The 20,892-nt window shown below is 34.8% G+C and overlaps 1 protein-coding gene across 4 annotated transcripts in view; it reads left to right on the top strand.

Moving 5' to 3' along the window:
• The window catches only part of SPOCK3 (SPARC (osteonectin), cwcv and kazal like domains proteoglycan 3), a 510,259-nt gene that overhangs the window by 478,045 nt on the left and 11,322 nt on the right, over window positions 1-20,892 (top strand). For all 4 annotated transcript variants that reach the window (XM_054683476.2, XM_054683477.2, XM_001151431.5 and 1 more), the window contains 3 exons: window positions 2,672-2,893; window positions 15,325-15,387; window positions 19,785-19,922. In XM_054683476.2, the coding sequence (XP_054539451.1) occupies window positions 2,672-2,893; window positions 15,325-15,387; window positions 19,785-19,922 (423 nt within the window). The remainder of the gene's footprint in view (window positions 1-2,671; window positions 2,894-15,324; window positions 15,388-19,784; window positions 19,923-20,892) is intronic.

The following is a 20,892-nucleotide window of genomic DNA, read 5'->3' as shown; positions in this document are numbered from 1 at the left end:
TGTCATGGTATTATTACATTCTCTGTCATTATTACATTATTATATTTCAAGAGTTGTAACTCTTGAAATCTTTCAGCTTTACATTGTTTTTAGAAGGTCTTTCTTTTAGCTTAATTTTTGAAAGATAATTTTGCTAGGTATGGCTTTTTCTTTGTTTGAGTACTTTAGAAATTTTCCATTCTCTTCTGGGCTTCATAGCCTCTGAGGAGAAGCTTGCTGCCATTCTCATCTCTGTTCCTCTGTGCAGAATTTCTCCTGTTTCAGTATTTGTCTGGCTACTTTTAAAGTTTTTTTTTTTTCTTTTTGATGCTGGCTTTCACCAATTTGTTTATGGTATGCTTTAGTTTGGTTTTCTTTCTTTCTGCTACTTGATGTTAATTGTACTTTGTGTATCTGCATTTGTAATTGTTATCAAATTCAAAAAGATGTAAGTAATTATTTATTCATATAATTTTCTGAACCCCACACTTCGAGTATTCTTCTGAGACCTCAATTGCTGATATGTTAAGGCAAGTGACATAGTCCCACAGTTCAATAAGACTCATGGTTGGTTTTTCTTTTTCATATTCTTTCTCCTATGTGCTTTATTTTGGATAAGGTTTTTCATATGTCTTCAGTTTCAAGGATTTTTTTTTTCTTCTGAAGTGTCCAATGTGCTTTTAATACCATCCAGCACATATTTCGTTTCATTTATTGTATGTTTCATCTCTAGACATTCTAGTTAGAATGTTGCATATAGTCTCCAGACAGAAAACCCTAATTGGCGAATTCCTAGCTCCTGGTATTCTGCTCAGTTTCTCTGGGAAGTTCCTTCAACTTACAGAACCCTGTAGTACATATCTCATCTACTTCTGCATCCTCCAAACTGAGTCTGAGCTTTCAGAATTGGTTGAATCCCAGAGAAGTTTTTGTCTTTCATCTGTTTGGCTGTACCCAACTCTCTTTCCCCAGTGTTCTTTTCCTGCCAGCCATAAGGTAGATAACAGATATTCATTTTGGAATGATATGGCCGTTTCTCTATGCAGACCCTTTTATACTTTGGATCAAGGGCACACCAGAAATCTCACACCAATGTTGCTTTATTCATGTAACCCCTGGGCATTTGGCAACTTCTGGTAATTAGAATAGTTTAAATCAATATCTCAAAATATACTATTTTAAAATTTTGCTTCAAGGTAATAGGGACCTAATCTACATTTTTAACCTTACATTTCCAGAACCAAGGTGAGCACTTGCACAGAAAATAGGAAATAAGGAATTCATGTTTACTGTTTGTTTGAGTGAGATAACTCTGTTTTGATTCAATAAACAATTTTACAAGAGAATTTAAACAACAACAACAAAAACACTGAAATTCTTTATACTTTTATGAAAATGCCAGAAATACCTCTTTTACCTTTGTATTCCCATTTTCTAATATGGTGATTCACAGATATAAGCATTAAATATCTTCTGAAAATTAATAAATTCCCAAAAGTTTATGAAATTGTAAATTTTTCAAGCCCCCAAATCTCCTATTTAATTTTTAATCCTAAGTGTCTACATTTTTATTTCTATTATTTTTATAACTCAAAGTATAACAAGAAAAAAAACTATCAAAATAGATTTTGTATTACTAGAACATAAAATTCGCTACAAAATCTGAGAGAATTGCACTCAGAAATGTTTAAACTACTCTTCAAACCCTGTTGTTGAAGATTACATCATTTTGATACCGTTTTCATAAGTCCCCATGTCTCCAATACATCCTCTTTTCCATGCAAATAACTGAGTTATTAGTTTACTTTCACTTGTAATGAGTAGAAAAGAGAAAATTAAACAACAACTAGATAAGCAACATACATATGAGAGCTCACTGAATCCCTCAAAATAAGAATTGTTGAAAGCAAATTTTTAAAATAGTTCAAAACACTGACATTGCATCTGATGCTATTTAGGAAACGGAGGTTCGTGAGGTCTGCAGCTTACCAGGGGTAACCCATGTGGAGTAGTGTGTAGCTTGAATACAAACCCAGTTCCGTCATCTCTCTATACCTGCTCTATACAGTGCACCATCTGGCCTCTCATAATAACACATTTGCATTTGTAAAATTTCCGTGAGGGAAGCAGGAGACCAAGTGGCTGTGTAAATTACGTGATGATTATTCTTTCTCTGGTCAATAGGTTTATGTGAAATAGCACAGTCACCATAATCCTACCAAGATATAGGGAATTATTAAAGTTATTACTTATTTTGTGTAAAGTCTGCTTTTAAGATCATATTTTCAGTGCTGTGAATAAATATAAATTTTATTTTTTGTTCATAGGATATTTTAAAATAGTATTTACATATATCTAATGAGACATTTATCATGATGTACTATTTATTCAAAGACATTTGATCAGTAAAGTAATATAAATAATATGTAATTATAATAGTAACTGCCATTGAATGAATGACTAATTAGTACCAAATGCTTTCTGGTTAATTAATTCTCACAACTATCCTGAAATGTAGATACTACTATATCCACTTCAATTTGAAACAAACTACTCATGATGAATTTAATGCTCTACTTCTCTAACTATTCATTAGATGTCCTACACTAGCTACCTGCTATGTTGACTTATTTTGCTTTCTGCTAATCGTGTCTTTCATATTTAACTAATCATTTTCTTTTTTTGCCTTTAGGATTTGATACCAGCATCTTGCCAATTTGCAAGGACTCACTTGGCTGGATGTTTAACAGACTTGATACAAACTATGACCTGCTATTGGACCAGTCAGAGCTCAGAAGCATTTACCTTGATAAGAATGAACAGTGTACCAAGGCATTCTTCAATTCTTGTGACACATACAAGGACAGTTTAATATCTAATAATGAGTGGTGCTACTGCTTCCAGAGACAGCAAGGTAAAAGATGAGATCCTTACAGATGCAAATAGTTGACCTGCATGTCAAATTTTACTTACTTTTTAAGAAAATAAAACAGTACACTATGCTCATTCATTTTGTGTATGTTTTTGTAATTCAAGTGTCTAATAAAAGAGCAAATAAGAAGCATGTTGAACAAATAACTCTGCCAGAGATACAACATATGCTAAATAGGATGAAAAATAGTAATTAATATTTTGTATTAATGCCAGTACATTACAGTTTCCATTATGAACCACCAAGAAGCACACAGAGATATTAAGAACTTAGATATGGAAAGTAATCATTAAAATTAATTTGCTATCTGCTTTGCCCACAATGTAAAATAAATGGATTTTTTATCACTATACTGTGGAGTTTTAATGTTCTATTTTGTGATCTTATTAAATGAGTTGAATGAACCAGAGCATTCACCATAAAGTTATTTTTACTCATGTGATTTTAAAATGATTTAGTCTTTCAAACTTTTCAAAATAGCTTACCTTTTATAAAATTCACTAGCAGAAAAAGTGTCTTAATACTAAGGAGGAGGTGAGGTAAGTGAAAAGTTGGAATGACACCAATTCTTTATGCATCTTTCTGTATTAGGAAATGTAAACATAATGTAAAATTGGAATCAGGCTTATGGAATCAATTGATAATTTATATTAAATATGTATAGGGGAAAAAACAAGAAACTCACATTATAATAAAGTTTTGAGAAACTAAAGAAACAATGGTAAGTGTAATGTTGATGTTAATTTAGGAAAATACCCTGGTAATTAATGTGGTAAAGCCTGCTATTGTCAATGCTTTTTTAAATTCTTGAGAACTAAGAGAAAGAACAAGATACTTTACAATATCAATGATTACCAGCCTTCGATAAGGAAAACCAGCACATTATATGGGGTAGTTTATTATCTCAATAACTTTTCCATATTTAGTAATAGTTCAGTAATTAGGGATGAAATGAATATGCATAAATTGATTAGTGGTGAGTCAACAGAAGCTTTAATTGAGTACAGTAACTTAACTATTTATAAACCACTCTAAACAAAGTTTAAAAAATACATTTACTGTATTAAAATATTTATTACACACACAAACACACATTGTTGGCTACATTACATATGTGCTTTCAAGTTAAATACTCCTAAAAACTTACATCCTAGTATTAATGACAAGTGTACATTTAAATAATTTAAATAATAAAAAGAAGTAAATCCAGCTAAACTGCCAGAAAAATACACGTAGTCATGTACTCTTTTCTTATGATGACAAACGTTATTTTAATTTTTTATTTTTATTTTTTGGTGTTATGGTAGCATATTTTTGGTGTCTATACACAAACATTTAAAATATTCTGAATAACTCTGAATGCTTTGTCTACAGAAATAGATAAATACTTTATCTTAGAATATTCTTAGGTTTTGTAGCAATATTTGCAGGATTGATTAAAGGTCCCCATAGCAAAATTTTATGTTATCTATGTTTCATTTAAATTGTAGCATTCTCCCAAAGTGTTAATTTTTGTATAGCCATATGAAGATTTACTCTCTGAGATCATTTAATGCATAGCAGAAATAGTTTAATAAATGGTACCTAAGCTAGTAAAAGAGCTTATACAATTTCTCTAATGCTTAGAAGGGTTTGGCTAAACTCTTAGCCAACATTTCATTACTTTAATTGCTAGAAGTTACAAAAGTTCTCAGGGTAACTGAGAAGGCATGCTAGTGATACGATACAACTTTGTTTTTATGTATTCTTTTAGTTCAATAAGTAATTTTGTTAAAAAATCACCATTAATTTATATGCTGATTTTTTCAAATATTCCAGCTTATAAAAGAATATTTTCCTGAAATTCTTGTTTGCTGTAGCTATAAATATATATGTGTGTGTGTGTGTGTGTGTGTATATATATATATATACACACATATAACTACTCTATATATAGCTGCTATATAGAGAGCTCTCGCTCTCAAAAATAGGATGGAATGAGAGGTTATTTAATCTAGGCTTACTTAAAACTGCCATGAAGACTACAGTTGCATAGTGTGGAAAAACAACTGGAAAATAATGATGTTTTTCTAAAAAGTAACTTTCACATTATAAAATTAAAGTTAATTTTGAAAGTTTAATAAATGAGTTTATAAATTTCAGCTGGGCACAGTTGCTCATGCCTGTAATCCTGGCACTTTGGGAGGCCAAGGCGGGTGGATTGCTTAAGCTCAGGAGTCCGAGCAGCGTGGGCAATGTGGTGAGATCCTGTCTCTACAAAAAACACAAAAATTAGCCAGGATTGGTGGCACATGCCTGTAGTCCTAGCTACTTGGGGATCTGAGGCAGGAGAAGGAGGTTGGAGGTTGCAGTGAGCTGAGATGGCACCTCTACACTCCAGCCTGGGCAACAGAGTACCAGAGTGAGACCCTACCTCAACAACAACAGCAACAAAAGGAATGTACAATTTCAAGCAAGTGAAATATTTGTAGTTTTCCAAGGGAAAAAAATGTTTTAATTTTAATTGAGAAACAAATTTGTTTCTATGGCTAATTTTCTAAAATCATGACAATTAAGCAATACAAAATGAACATGGTTGTAATTTGTAGAATTCTTTATTCTAAGTAATCCTGGAAAAGTGAGTAGGAGGAATATCGATTTGGGATTTTAGCTACCTTACGTGTTAAGAATGTGCTTTCATAAAAGTATGTCTACTTTTACTTAATCTAAAAAGCTAATCATTTATTAGTTGCTATTCTATTGAAAACGCTGTTGTGTAAGATAAAGGAATGATAAAGAAAACTAACATTTATTCAGCTCCACCTAGTCTTTTGTGTACATAAAATTATTACTGAAATAGCCCTGTGAAAGTATAAATATTCCCATTTTATGGCTAAGGACTGAAGTTTATTCATATTCAACAACTTCACATTATGAAATCAGTACATGAATAAACTGGTATTTGAAATGAAACTCCTTGATTTCTGTCTTCAAATATTTGTAATTCTACTTTCAGAAATAACAAAGTAATTATATATAAAATGCCATAGAATCATCAGTGCAACTTATTGGATAGCCTTATTCAGTACGAATAACATCAACAAGTCCTTTTCCAATAACTAGTTTATGCAGGGTTTTTTCTCAGGAATGAAATGAAAATTAATGACATTATTGGAGGTTATGCATACATTTAATAAACAGGAAGAGATGTCAGTGTAGTGCATGGGGGATTAATTCATTCTTTTTAAAATATATGATTTTCCTATTAAATCAAATAAATATGGAGGATTTGGAATTGTGAATATTTGAAATTTCTATGAATGAAATGAATCTAATAAAGTTTTAAAAGTATAACCATTCTATGAGAGGCTACGTGACCAATAACGTATTGAGAAGAAAAGTGATTAAGGGCACTGGCTTACTTAAAAAACTGCTAGAGGGCTACCTTGTTGTAAAACTTCAGGGCACCATTGATAGTGCAATTCAGGTAGATGGTATGTACCCTGTTGGAGTTGTGCAGTACACAGCCTGTGCAGCCATATGCTGCCAACTTAGAGATTGATTCACAAACCTCCATAATGCCCACTTTCTTTTCAGTTTTGACTCTATATTATCCATATATATTTGACAGCTAAAAACAAGTATTTCTTAGAAATGACTTCTTTCAAGCATAGAAAACATACTTTGTATTGTAGTAACTGTTGGAAACATATATGTATTTTACATTTATTTATCCCAATTACATTTTCTTTCTTTAGTTCAAAATTTCATGGGTAAATAAAAATGCATTGTTACTGTTGTATTGAAAATTACCAATTCCTAATATAATGACTCCAATGTAGGGGTTTGGGTTTTTAAATTCAGAATGCAGAACCATCAACAATTTTATATTCAAAACAAACAACATCTGGAAATTTAACTTCTATTTTTTTTTTTCATTCTTCTTTTCCCTACTGGTTTAGAACAGTTAATAAAAAATTCTGATTAAATTTTATATTTTATTAATTCGTGATTCTCATACAGTTTTTAAGCACATAAAATAAGAATTTAGCATAAACTTAAAACACTCGTTGGTAGCAAACACATTGGGGGAATACATCTTATGAGATGAATCCATGTCTCTACCCTAAGCTGACCTATTAGTCCTTACCATGTGTAGACCTAATAGTCTGATTCTGTCCAAACTTTAATGCAATTAGTTAGGTTACTATTCTTTTTCTAGATCAGTTCTTTGCAAGTGAGTTTAAATGACAGATGAAGTCTCAGTTAAGTGCTCTAAGAATACCTAAAGGCTAGACTTACAGAGCTGGCTAATAAATAATAAGAAAATAGTTTAAAAGCAAATATTATATGTACTTGAACAATCCACTCAGTCATGATTTTCTTGAAATTCTAAAATGTTCTTTTACACAGAGCTTGTAACGCTGGTAGGCAGGCATATTCTCTGAGGTTACTAATCAAAATTCCGATCAAATGTACGTGGATTTTCAGGTTTAGACTCAAATGCACGAGGGTGTTCAGCTAAACATTAGAAATCCTATTTCTGCTTTACAATAACTAGCCAATTGCAACTAGAAGAACTGTTTTCAATATAATATTGAAACTTCAGCTGGACTCTTTCCTCTTAGTTCTCAAATGTCATATTTGGAGAGCTATAAAATTTTAAATGTCTGTATAAAAAACTATGCAATATGATTCCTAATTCTTTAATATAAGAGACTCAGAAGATTATCAGGAATAACAAAGGGATCAATTGGATCAATTTCAAAATGAAATAGAGCAATATAGTAATTATACAAGATTTTCAAACAGGTTTCCTTTACATTTTATTTTTTTATTTTTATTTTATTTTATTTTTTATCATACTTTAAGTTCTAGGGTACATGTGCACAACGTGCAGGTTTGTTACATATGTATACATATGTATACATATTATACATGTGCCATGTTGGTGTGCTGCACCCATAAACTCGTTGTTTACATTAGGTATTTCTCCTAATGCTATCCCTCCCCGCTCCCCCCACCGCACCACAGGACCTGGTGTGTGGAGTTCCCAACCCTGTGTCCAAGTGTTCTCATTGTTCAATTCCCACCTATGAGTGAGAACATGTGGTGTTTGGTTTTTTGTTCTTGTGATAGTTTGCTGAGAATGATGGTTTCCACCTTCATCCATGTCCCTACAAAGGACATGAACTCATCCTTTTTTATGGCTGCCTAGTATTCCATGGTGTATATGTGCCACATTTTCTTAATCCAGTCTATATTGATGGACATTTGGGTTGGTTCCAAGTCTTTGCTATTGTGAATAGTGCTGCAATAAACATACATGTGCATGTGTCTTTATAGCAGCATGATTTATAATCCTTTGGGTATATACCCAGTAATGGGATGGCTGGGTCAAATGGTATTTCTAGTTCTATGTCTTTTAGGAATCACCATACTGTCTTCCACAATGGTTGAACTAGTTTACAGTCCCACCAACAGTGTAAAAGCATTCCTATTTCTCCACATCCTCTCCAGCACCTGTTGTTTCCTGACTTTTTAATGATCACCATTCTAACTGGTGTGAGATGGTATCTCATTGTGGTTTTGATTTGCATTTCTCTGATGGCCAGTGATGATGAGCATTTTTTCATGTGTCTGTTGGCTGCATAAATGTCTTCTTTTGAGAAGTGTCTGTTCATATCCTTTACCCACTTTTCGATGGGGTTCTTTGTTTTTTTCTTGTAAATTTGTTTGAGTTCTTTGTAGATTCTGGATATTAGCCCTTTGTCAGATGAGTAGATTGCAAAAATTTTCTCCCATTCTGTAGGTTGCCTGTTCACTCCGAAGGTAGTTTCTTTTGCTGTGAAGCTCTTTAGTTTAATTAGATCCCATTTGTCTATTTTGGCTTTTGTTGCCATTGCTTTTGGTGTTTTAGACATGAAGTCCTTGCCCATGCCTATGTCCTGAATGGTATTGCCTAGGTTTTCTTCTAGGGTTTTTATCGTTTTAGGTCTAACATTTAAGTCTTTAATCCATCTTGAATTAATTTTTGTAAAAGACGTAAGGAAGGGATCCAGTTTCAGCTTTGTACGTATGGCTAGCCAGTTTTCCCAGCACCATTCATTAAAAAGGGAATCCTTTCCCCATTTCTTGTTTTTGTCAGGTTTGTCAAAGAGCAGATGGTTGTAGATGTGTGGTACTATTTCTGAGGGCTCTGTTCTGTTCCACTGGTCTATATCTCTGTTTTGGTACCAGTACCATGCTGTTTTGGTTACTGTAGCCTTGTAGTATAGTTTGAAGTCAGGTAGCATGATGCCTCCAGCTTTGTTCTTTTGGCTTAGGATTGTCTTGGCAATGCAGGCTCTTTTTTGATTCCATATGAACTTTAAAGTAGTTTTTTCCAATTCTGTGAAGAAAGTCATTGGTAGCTTGAAGGAGATGGCATTGAATCTATAAATTACCTTGGGCAGTATGGCCATTTTCATGATATTGATTCTTCCTATCCATGAGCATGGAATGTACTTCCATTTGTTTGTATCCTCTTTTATTTCATTGAGCAGTGGTTTGTAGTTCTCCTTGAAGAGGTCCTTCACATTTCTTATAAGTTGGATTCCTAGGTATTTTATTCTCTTTGAAGCAATTATGAATGGGAGTTCACTCATGATTTGGCTCTCTGTTTGTCTGTTATTGGTGTATAAGAATGCTTGTGATTTTTGCACATTGATTTTGTATCCTGAGACTTTGCTGAAGTTGCTTATCAGCTTAAGGGGATTTTGGGCTGAGACAATGGGATTTTCTAAATATACAATCATGTCATCTGCAAACAAGGACAATTTGACTTCCTCTTTTCCTAATTGAATATCCTTTATTTCCTTCTCCTGCCTGATTGCCCTGGCCAGCACTTCCAACACTGTATTGAATAGGAGTAGTGAGAGAAGGCATCCCTGTCTTGTGCCAGTTTTCAAAGGGAATTCTTCCAGTTTTTGGCCATTCAGTATGATATTGGCTGTGGGTTTGTCATAAATAGCTCTTATTATTTTGAGATATGTCCCATCAATAGCTAGTTTATTGAGAGTTTTTAGCATGAAGGGCTGTTGACTTTTGTCAAAGGCCTTTTCTGCAACTATTGAGATAATCATGTGGTTTTGTCATTGGTTCTCTTTTTGTGATGGATTACGTTCATTGATTTGCATAGGTTGAACCAGACGTGCATACCAGGGATGAAGCCAACTTGATGTGCTGCTGGATTTGGTTTGCCAGTATATTACTGAGGATTTTTGCATCGATGTTCATCAGCGATGTTGGCCTGAAATTCTCTTTTTTTGCTGTGTCTCTGCCAGGCTTTGGTATCAGGATGATGTTGACCTCATAAAATGAGTTAGGGAGGATTCACTCTTTTTCAATTGATTGGAATAGTTTCAGAAGTAATGGTACCAGCTCCTCTTTGTACATCTGGTAGAATTTGGCTGTGAATCCATCTGGTCCTGGACTTTTTTTGGTTGGTAGGCTCTTAATTATTGCCTCAATTTCGGAGCCTGTCATTAGTCTATTCAGGAATTCAACTTCTTCCTGGTTTAGTCTAGGTAGGGTGTATGTGTCCAGGAAGTTATGCATTTCTTCTAGATTTTCTAGTTTATTTGTGTAGAGGTGTTTATAGTGTTCTCTGATGGTAGTTTGTATTTCTGTGGGATCGGTGGTGATATCTCCTTTATCATTTTTTATTGCATCTATTTGATTCTTCTCTCTTTTCTTCTTTATTAGTCTTGCTATCAGTCTATCAATTTTGTTGATCCTTTCAAAAAACCAGCTCCTGTATTCATTGATTTTTTGAAGGGATTTTGTGTCTTTATCTCCTTCAGTTCTTCTCTGATCTTAGTTGTTTCTTGCCTTCTGCTAGCTTTTGAATGTGTTTGCTCTTGCCTCTCTAGTTCTTTTAATTGTGATGTTAGGGTGTCAATTTTAGATCTTTCCTGCTTTCTCTTGTGGGCATTTAGTGCTATAAATTTCCCTCTCCACACTGCTTTAAATGTGTCCCAGAGGTTCTGGTATGTTGTGTCTTTGTTCTCATTGGTTTCAAAGAACATCTTTATTTCTGCCTTCATTTCGTTATGTACCCAGTAGTCATTCAGGAGCAGGTTGTTCAGTTTCCATATAGTTGAGTGGTTTTGAGTGAGTTTCTTAATCCTGAGTTCTAATTTGATTGCACTGTGGTCTGAGAGACAGTTTGTTATGATCTCTGTTCTTTTACATTTGGTGGCTGAGGAGTGCTTTACTTCCAACTATGTGGTCAGTTTTGGAATAAGTGTGATGTGCTTCTGAGAAGAATGTATATTCTGTTGATTTGGGGTGGAGAGTTCTGTAGATGTCTATTAGGTCTGCTTGGTGCAGAGCTGACTTCAAGGCCTGGATATCCTTGTTAACTTTCTGTGTCATTGATCTGTCTAATGTTGACAGTGGGGTGTTAAAGTCTCCCATTATTATTGTGTGGGAGTCTAAGTCTCTTTGTAGGTCTCTAAGGACTTGCTTTATGAATCTGGGTGCTCCTGTATTGGGTGCATATATATTTAGGATAGTTAGCTCTTCTTGTTGAATTGATGCCTTTACCATTATGTAATGGCCTTCTTTTTGTCTTTTGATCTTTGTTGGTTTAAAGTCTGTTTTATCAGAGACTAGGATTGCAACCCCTGCTTCTTTTGTTTTACATTTGTTTAGTAGATCTTCCTCCATCCCTTTATTTTGAGCCTATGTGTGTCTCTGCACATGAGATGTGTCTCCTGAATACAGCACACTGATGGGTCTTGACTCTTTATCCAACTTGCCAGTCTGTGTCTTTTAACTGGGGCATTTAGCCCATTTACATTTAAGGTTAACATTGTTATGTGTGAATTTGATCCTGTCATTATGACGTTAGCTGCTTATTTTGCCTATTAGTTGATGCAGTTTCTTCCTAGTGTCAATGGTCTTTACAATTTGGCATGTTTTTGCAGTGGCTGTTACTGGTTGTTCCTCTCCATGTTTAGTGCTTCCTTCAGGAGCTCTTGTAAGGCAGGCCTGGTGGTGAGAAAATCCCTCAGCATGTGCTTGTCTGTAAAGGATTTTATTTCTCCTTCACTTATGAAATTTAGTTTGGCTGGATATGAAATACTGGGTTGAAAATTCTTTTCTTTAAGAATATTGAATATTGGCCCCCACTGTCTTCTGGCTCATAGAGTTTCTGCTGAGAGATCCACTGTTAGTCTGATGGGCTTCCCTTTGTGGGTAACCCGACCTTTCTCTCTGGCTGCCCTTAACATTTTTTCCTTCATTTCAACCTTGGTGAATATGAAAATTATGTGTCTTGGGGTTGCTCTTCTTGAGGAGTGTCTTTGTGGTGTTCTCTGTATATCCTGAATTTGAATGTTGGCCTACCTTGCTAGATTGGGGAAGTTATCCTGGTTAATATCCTGCAGAGTGTTTTCCAACTTGGTTCCATTCTCCCCATCACTTTCAGGTACACCAATCAAATGTAGATTTGGTCTCTTCGCATAGTCCCATATTTCTTGGAGGCTTTGTTCGTTTATTTTTACTTTTTTTTTTCTCTAAACTTGTCTTCTCGCTTCATTTCATTCATTTGATCTTCAATCACTGATACCCTTTCTTCCACTTGATTGAATCAGCTACTGAAGCTTATGCACGCATCACATAGTTCTCATGCCATGGTTTTCAGCTCCATCAGGTCACTTAAGGTCTTCCCTATGCTGTTTATTCCTGTTAGCCATTTGTCTTATCTTTTATCAAAGTTTTTAGCTGCCTTGCAATGGGTTTGAACATCCTCCCTTATCTTGGAAAAGTTTCTTATTACTGATCTTCTGAAGCCTACTTCTGTCAACTCGTCAAAGTCATTCTCCATCCAGCTTTGTTCCGTTGCTGGTGAGGAGCTGCGTTCCTTTGGAGGAGAATAGGCGCTCTGGTTTTTAGAATTTTCAGCTTTTCTGCTCTGGTTTCTCCCCATCTTTCTGGTTTTATCTACCTTTGGTCTTTGATGATGGTGACCTACAGATGGGGTCTTGGTGTGGATGTCCTTTTTGTCCATGTTACTGCTATTCCTCTCTGATTGTTGCATTTCCTTCTAACAGTCAGGACCCTCAGCTGCAGGTCTGTTGGAGTTTTCTGGAGGTCCACTCCAGACCCTGTTTGCCTGGGTATCACCAGTGGAGACTGCAGAACAGTAAATATTGCAGAACAGCAAATGTTGCTGCCTGATACTTCCTCTGGAAGCTTCGTCTCAGAGGGGCACTCAGCTGTATGAGGTGTCAGTCAGCCCCTATTGGGAGGTGTCTCCCAGTTAGGCTACTCGGGTGCCAGGGACCCACTTGAGGAGGCAGTCTGTTTGTTCTCAGATCTCAAACTCCGGGGTGGGAGAACCACTGCTCTCTTCAAAGCTGTCAGACAGGGACGTTTAAGTCTGCAGAAGTTTCTGTTGCCTTTTGTTCAGGTATGCCCTGCCCTCAGAGGTGGAGTCTACAGAGGCAGGGAGGCCTCCTTGAGCTGCTGTGGGCTCCACCCAGATCGAGCTTCCCGGCTGCTTTGTTTACCTAGTCAAGCCTAAGCAAAGGTGGACGCCCCTCCCCCAGTCTCGCTGATGCCTCACAGTTGGATCTCCGACTGCTGTGCTAGCAGTGAGCAAAGCTCCATGGGCGTGGGACCCACCAAACCACGTGCAGGATATAATCTCCTGGTGTGCCGTTTGCTAAGAAAGACCATTGGAAAAGTGCAGTATCAGGGCAGGAGTGTCCCAATTTTCCAGGTACCGTCTATCACGGCTTCCCTTGGCTAGGAAAGGGAATTCCCCAACCCATTGCATTTCCCAGGTGAGGCGATGTCCCGCCCTGCTTCGGCTCATACTCTGTGGGCTGCACCCACTTTCTGACCAGTCCCAATGAGATGAACCCAGTACCTCAGTTGGAAATGCAGAAATCACCTGTCTTCTGCGTCGCTCATACTAGGAGCTATAGACTGGAGCTGTTCCTGTTTGGCCATCTTGGAATGATTCTCTTTCTTTACATTATAGATTCTATAAGGTGAATTTTTTTTTAGATTCTGCAAGATTAAGTTCACATATTAAACTACAAAGTATATGTTAAGCACCTATCTCATTCTTTATTCCACTTTGTTACATGAAATTTAATAATTGAATATTTTGAATTCAATGTATTATAAAATTTTAAAAACATTTAAATTAATATACTTTGCCTTTTTCCTAAAAAGTTGTACCACAGGACAATAAGATATAGTATATTATTTTGCAGTTTTACTATTTTCTAATGCCACTTTTATATAGCAAGCATTAACAGCAAGCTTTTAGAATATGAACATAAAATGCACTAAACTGCTTGCAGATAAGACTGTATATATTACATATTATATGTGTATATAATTACATACAGTTATCTCTTAGTATCCGAGGGGGATCGATCTCAGGACCACTTGTGAACACCAAAATCAAGTCACTCAAATGCCTTCTATAAAATGGCAAAATATTGACATATAACGTATGCATATCCTGTTATATACTTTAAATCATCCCTAGATTTTTATTTTTTGAAAATTTTCAATTAGCGGTTGGTTGAATCTATAAATGCAGAACTCACAGATATGAAGGGCAACAGTAAATATAAGAGTAATAATATAAGGCAAACTATATTGTGACTATTCAGAATTTTACATTTCTCTGTGAACGTCCTCCTTCAAGTGGTTGAGTTTGAAAATAGGCCAAGACTATTTCCAGATTGGTTTAAATGTTTTCAGCTTATTTTTAAAATAACGGCTTATCAGAAATAATTTTATATTATATCCTGTTCCTAAATTGCATATATGGCTGAAACTAAAAAGACTAATATCTCTTAACATTATACAATATTAAAATTTATAATAAGGTCTTTAACATAACTGGAAAGAAGCATTAACTTTTTCCTAGATTACTTTTGTAACACAAAGTTACTTGTCTATATCACAGAAACTTTTAAATGAGGGGAAAACATAATCAGTTAATTGCTTCAGCAGCAGTCAATTAGTTGAATTTACATTTCTGACTTGATTGACCTTTTAAAAGTAAATGATAAGAAGTATTTTTCATCATATAAGTTATCTTTTATACTTTTAAAAAATCCAATCCAGGAATTCTGAGGAAAACCAAGGTGATATATTGACAATTAGGAAAGTAGTATGAGTGCTCTCTCTGTCTCTATAGATAGATAGTAGATAGATAGATAGATAGATAGATAGATAGATAGATAGATGATAGACACATGTATGTACCTATATGAATGTATCTTTATAAGTAAACCAATTAATATGTAATACATGTCTTCCAAAGGCACAAAAAGACTAAGTGAAGTTTGATAACATAGAAATTACACTTTCTTTGTTTAACTAGAATCCTTGAAGTAACATTTTTAATGTCGTTGCAGACCCACCTTGCCAGACTGAGCTCAGCAATATTCAGAAGCGGCAAGGGGTAAAGAAGCTCCTAGGTGAGTAATAGATCATTCTTCTGAAGGCTTTATTGCTTACATAAATAACCCCAGGGAAACAGCAACATAAAATCAATATTAATCCAACAAAGATAGACTGCACTAAATTTCAGCAACAAAATTTATGAACTTTTTGAAAGCCATTAAACTTACTTTTATTACCTTACCTATTGAAAGATATTATGTCTGTTTTATTACCCTAATATAATGTTCATTTTGAAAGTTATTAAGTAAAAAGAGAGATTTAAGCAATGCTAAAGTTAAAACATCAGCAGAAAATTCAGTTCAAATTCTATGGTGAAGATTTAAGAATTGATGGCAAATATATATATATATATGTATATGTGCTATTTAAAGCATGTAGTTTTATAAATTGGGTGAAAAGTGCTCTGAGTACCTCAGGGAAATTTGAATAGACTTGTTGGTATTTTTCATTAGTGTTTTTTACTACCCTTCTTTTAATAAGTAAATGTATAAGTAGATAGATATTTCAGATTTTATTCAAAGCCTTGAAATATTTGAATGTTTGGATATAAACAGATTATTAAACTGTTACATATGAGTGGTTTATTCTTATAAACTTACAATTTTTAAATAAACTATTTTTGGAATAGTTTTACATTTATAAAAACAGTGACAAAGGTACATAGTTTCCAAACATTCTTCACCCAGCTTCCACTAAATATAACGTCTTGCATGTGCCAAATAACGATGAAACATTTGTAAATATCTAAGAAATTAGCATTGCTATAATCCTATTAAGTAAGCTTCAGACTTTATTTGGTTGTCACCAGTTTTGCCACTGTTCTTTTTCTATTTTAGAATTCAAAGCATGACAGCACACATGCAATATTTCTTTTCACGTATATTAACACACTCGTGTATTTAATGGCACATAACTCTAATGTCTCTGGATCTGATTAATCTGTTTTATATTTTGACTTACTATCTTTGTAATTACAATATATTACATTTAAATAAGAGGATTTTTCACATTACTTGCAAATCTTTGTTTCAGTGCCCATTGTACAAAATTAAAAGTTTAATGTTTTGTAATAAAACATTTTTAGGTGTGAAAATTACTGATGATAAATGCTACAATGTGTCATGTTTCTTTTGACCCTGTTACAAGATGCAGGAGATACCACAGCTCACAAATGAAAATAATACATTCTGGCTGGGTACAGTGGCTCACGCCTGTAATCCCAACACTTTAGGAGGCCAAGGTAGGCAGATCACCTGAGGTCAGGAGTTCGAGACCACCCTGGCCAATATGGCAAAACCCCACCTCTACTGAAAATACAAAAATTAGCCTCGCGTGGTGGTGTGTGCCTGTAATCACAGCTACTCTGGTGCCTGAGGCAGGAGAATTGCTTGAACCGGGGAGGAAGATGTTGCAGTGAGCCGAGATGGCACCACCATACACCAGCCTGGGTAACAGAGCGAGACTCCATCTCAGAAATAATAATAATAATAATAATAATAATAATAATAATAATAATAAGTTCTTATATAGATTTGTCTTGGCAAATCAAAGTTTAGCCATGTACCATAAAGAAAGCCATTGAAATTCAACTTAAAAATATTTTCTACTTAAATTCTATTAGTAGCAAAAATCTATTAGAATACAGGTTTTGATTATTTGAAGGTATAAAAAAATACTTAGTTCCCATTTGGGAAGAGTTACCTTCATTATTCTTTCATAATATAAATGAAAATTATTATAGAGAACACTAAAGTCTTTAAGCATTTCTTCTAATTTGGGTGGGGTATTAGTACGTGTCTGAAATTGATCACTTGTTATATAGGAGTATGATGCCCCATGTCCTGATTTGGAGATTCAGTCTTTGAAAGGAAAAGAGAATATTCTTAAGAATTATGCTAAAACTTCAGACATCAACCAACTTTACTGGCATAAAGTATCAATTATGGTCACACTAACTATACATCATAACATGTTTATGTCAAATTCAAATGGTAGTTGTAAAAGCTGTAGATGTGACAACATTGAATTTTTTCCTTATTTTTTTCTGGCCTTTAATCCATAGAAAGCATTCTGAAGTTAATGATATTCTGTCTATCTAATTGAAAGATTAGCAGTTCAGCTATTTTGAATAAATTATAGTTTTTTAAACTAAGTTAATCTACATATAACAAATTTCAAACTTTTTGAGATAGTGAAGTTATGATGTTATATGGTTACAAGACTAAGTTTTGTCTTTTATCCATTTATTTATTTATTTTTTAAATTTCACCAAATAACTGTTATGCTTCTGGTCACAGAAAAAAGAAAAAAGTCAGAAAATAAAAGAAAATATTCTTATCTCCTGGAACTTATATTCTGGTGTTGGAGTACTTATTTAAAAACACGACTTCACTTTTAAATTACTAATTAAGGGTTTATCATGAGCATTGTGCCATAGAGTATGTTACATTTTATAGATATAAAAATAAGTCTCTAGTCGGGGATGACGGCTCATGCTTGTAATCCCAGCATTCTGGGAGGTTGAGGTGGATGGATGACTTGAAGTCAGGAGTTTGAGATCAGTCTTGACAACATGGTGAAACCCCATCTCTACTAAAAACACAAAAATTACCTTGGTGTGGTGGTGCATGCCTGTAATCTCAGCCACTCAGGAGGCTGAGGTAGGAGAATCACTTGAACCTGGGAGGCAGAGGTTGTAGTGAGCCCAGATTGCCCCACTGCACTCCAGCCTGAGTGATGGAGTGAGACTCTGTCTCAAAAAATAAATAAATAAATAAATAAATGCTCACCATCACTGGCCATCAGAGAAATGCAAACCAAAACCACAGTGAGATACCATCTCACACCGTTTAGAATGGGAATCATTAAAAAGTCAGGAAACAACAGGTGCTGGAGAGGATGTGGAGAAATAGGAACACATTTACACTGTTGCTGGGACTGTAAACTAGTTCAACCATTGTGGAAGTCAGTGTGGCGATTCCTCAGGGATCTAGAACTAGAAATACCATTTGACCCGGCCATCCCATTACTGGGTATCTACCCAAAGGACTATAAATCATGCTGCTATAAAGACACATGCACACATATGTTTATTGTGGCACTATTTACAATAGCAAAGACTTGGAACCAACCCAAATGTCCAACAATGATAGACTGGATTAAGAAAATGTGGCACATATACACCATGGAATACTATGCAGCCATAAAAAATGATGAGTTCATGTCCTTTGTAGGGACATGGATGAAATTGGAAATCATCATTCTCAGTAAACTATCACAAGGACAAAAAACCAAACACCGCATGTTCTCAGTCATAGGTGGGAATTGAACAATGAGAACACATGGACACAAGAAGGGGAACATCACACTCTGGGGACTGTTGTGGGGTGGGGGGAGGGGGGAGGGATAGCATTAGGAGATATACCTAATGCTAAATGACGAGTTAATGGGTGCAGCACACCAGCATGGCACATGTATACATATGTAACTAACCTGCACATTGTGCACATGTACCCTAAAACTTAAAGTATAATAATAATAAAAAAAGAAAAAAAACATAGAGTAAAATTAAATAAATAATAAATAAATAAAAAATATTCATCTATCTGTTCTACTATTCCCAATAGACTGTGTTCCCACTCGACCATGGACTTGAGATGTTGTTCACACAACAATGAAAATGAAGAGAACCTAAATATTTCTAACCATAGACGATATCACAATGTAGTGGTGAAAGTATGCAAGGACAGTCAACACACACACACACACACACACACAAACACACACACACAGAGAATGGAAGAAGTAATCAGGAATCTTTCATTTTGAAGAAGACTTTAAATTGTGGGTCACATTTACGTCAAATCTTAAAGTAGAAGAGAGAGGAGAGAGATTCTAGTCGACATAATGTGTAAAGAGACAAAACAGCATTGAATTTGGGAAAAACACATAGCTTGATTTGGAAAGAACTTGGAATATAGGAATGAACATTTGGGGAAATGAAAGTAGAAAGTTGGCAGCGATGAAGGCAGATGGTGACAGGTCTTCTGCCATGCTAAGTGGTCTGGGTGATTTAATATAAGCATGGCACTAATCAGATTTTAATTCTGTATTGTGCCTCTGAAACACTACCCTTTGCACAGTGAGAACTAGTAAGATAGTACTTTGCTTTACAAAGGAAATGAATCCATGAACTATAAGCAGTTCACTGTGGCAATGGCCAGCTCCATGACACAAAAGACTTCCCTGATTTCTTCTAAGGCATCACTGGTATCTATCCTGGAATATAGTGGACACTCCATATGTGTAAGTCTTTAGTGCATTAATGCATAATGGGTGCTTCTCAGAAAGGAGAACAGCTTATTCATAAACTACATGTGTGTGTTTGTATGCCTGTGTGTTGTTTCAACAGGACAGTATATCCCCCTGTGTGATGAAGATGGTTACTACAAGCCAACACAATGTCATGGCAGTGTTGGACAGTGCTGGTGTGTTGACAGATATGGAAATGAAGTCATGGGATCCAGAATAAATGGTATTGCAGATTGCGGTAAGGAGAAGGGTTACCTATTTCATAATTTTCTAAGCACAGAATTAAGTGCTTTAGAGCCTCATTCATTTGTTCAAGCATTTAATGAGGACTTACTCTATGCAAAGACTGTAGAATATCTAGGGTGGAGGGAGTGACAAAAAAAAACTTACTCCTAGCATGTTAAAAATTTGGATAGATAATAAGTGGTCATTGCATAATTTAGATTTTCTAGAGAGATTAATTGAAAGCTGAGTTCCTTTCCTACTTCAAATTCGGAAAGTTGTTGAGGTACTTCTTTTCCTCTCAGCTAAAGCAGACCTTTCTCATTCATCCTACTGCAAGTCAATAAACTCTATTTATCGTGTCTTCAGATGACACCCTTTTGTCTGTATACCTCTGGAGATGGTAACTTAGGGAATATGTGGGTTCACCAGCCAAAGAAATACAAACCTTTTTAAAGTAAAAGTCCATAAATTACAGCTATATAAGCATGTTTCCTTGTGCTTGAGTGAGGAAAATGTAGTTTGACTGTTTAAAGGGAATTATAGCTAATATTCTAATTCTTTTTTAGGAACATGGATTTTTTATGTATATATTTAAAATAGAATGTAACGCTTAGTTGAACATAACATACATGCATTTTAAAGTTTCCATTGTGGTACCATTTGTACTTCATAAAACATTTTTCTAGAATGCAAGTGTCAATTTTCTTGGTATTATAGACAGTTTTCATGACAAAAGCCACCTCATTGTAGACACACACGCGCGCGCACACACACACACACCAGGAATTAATTCTTTGTGTTTCAATTAATATAAATGATCAAAAATGAGAATAAAATACTTTTTAATCTTGCATTTTAGAAAATATTTAGATGTATTCTTCAAGCAAATTTTAGACTAATAAACTAAGACTATTAAAAAAAGATAAACAATAAAAGTAATCTCATTTAAACTTTAAATTCCTGCTCTGAATCCATTTGTTCAT

The sequence above is a fragment of the Pan troglodytes genome, chromosome 3 (genome assembly GCF_028858775.2).
Source record: "Pan troglodytes isolate AG18354 chromosome 3, NHGRI_mPanTro3-v2.0_pri, whole genome shotgun sequence".
NCBI classification, from domain to species: domain Eukaryota; kingdom Metazoa; phylum Chordata; class Mammalia; order Primates; family Hominidae; genus Pan; species Pan troglodytes.
This window is presented reverse-complemented; position numbering and strand designations above follow the sequence as displayed.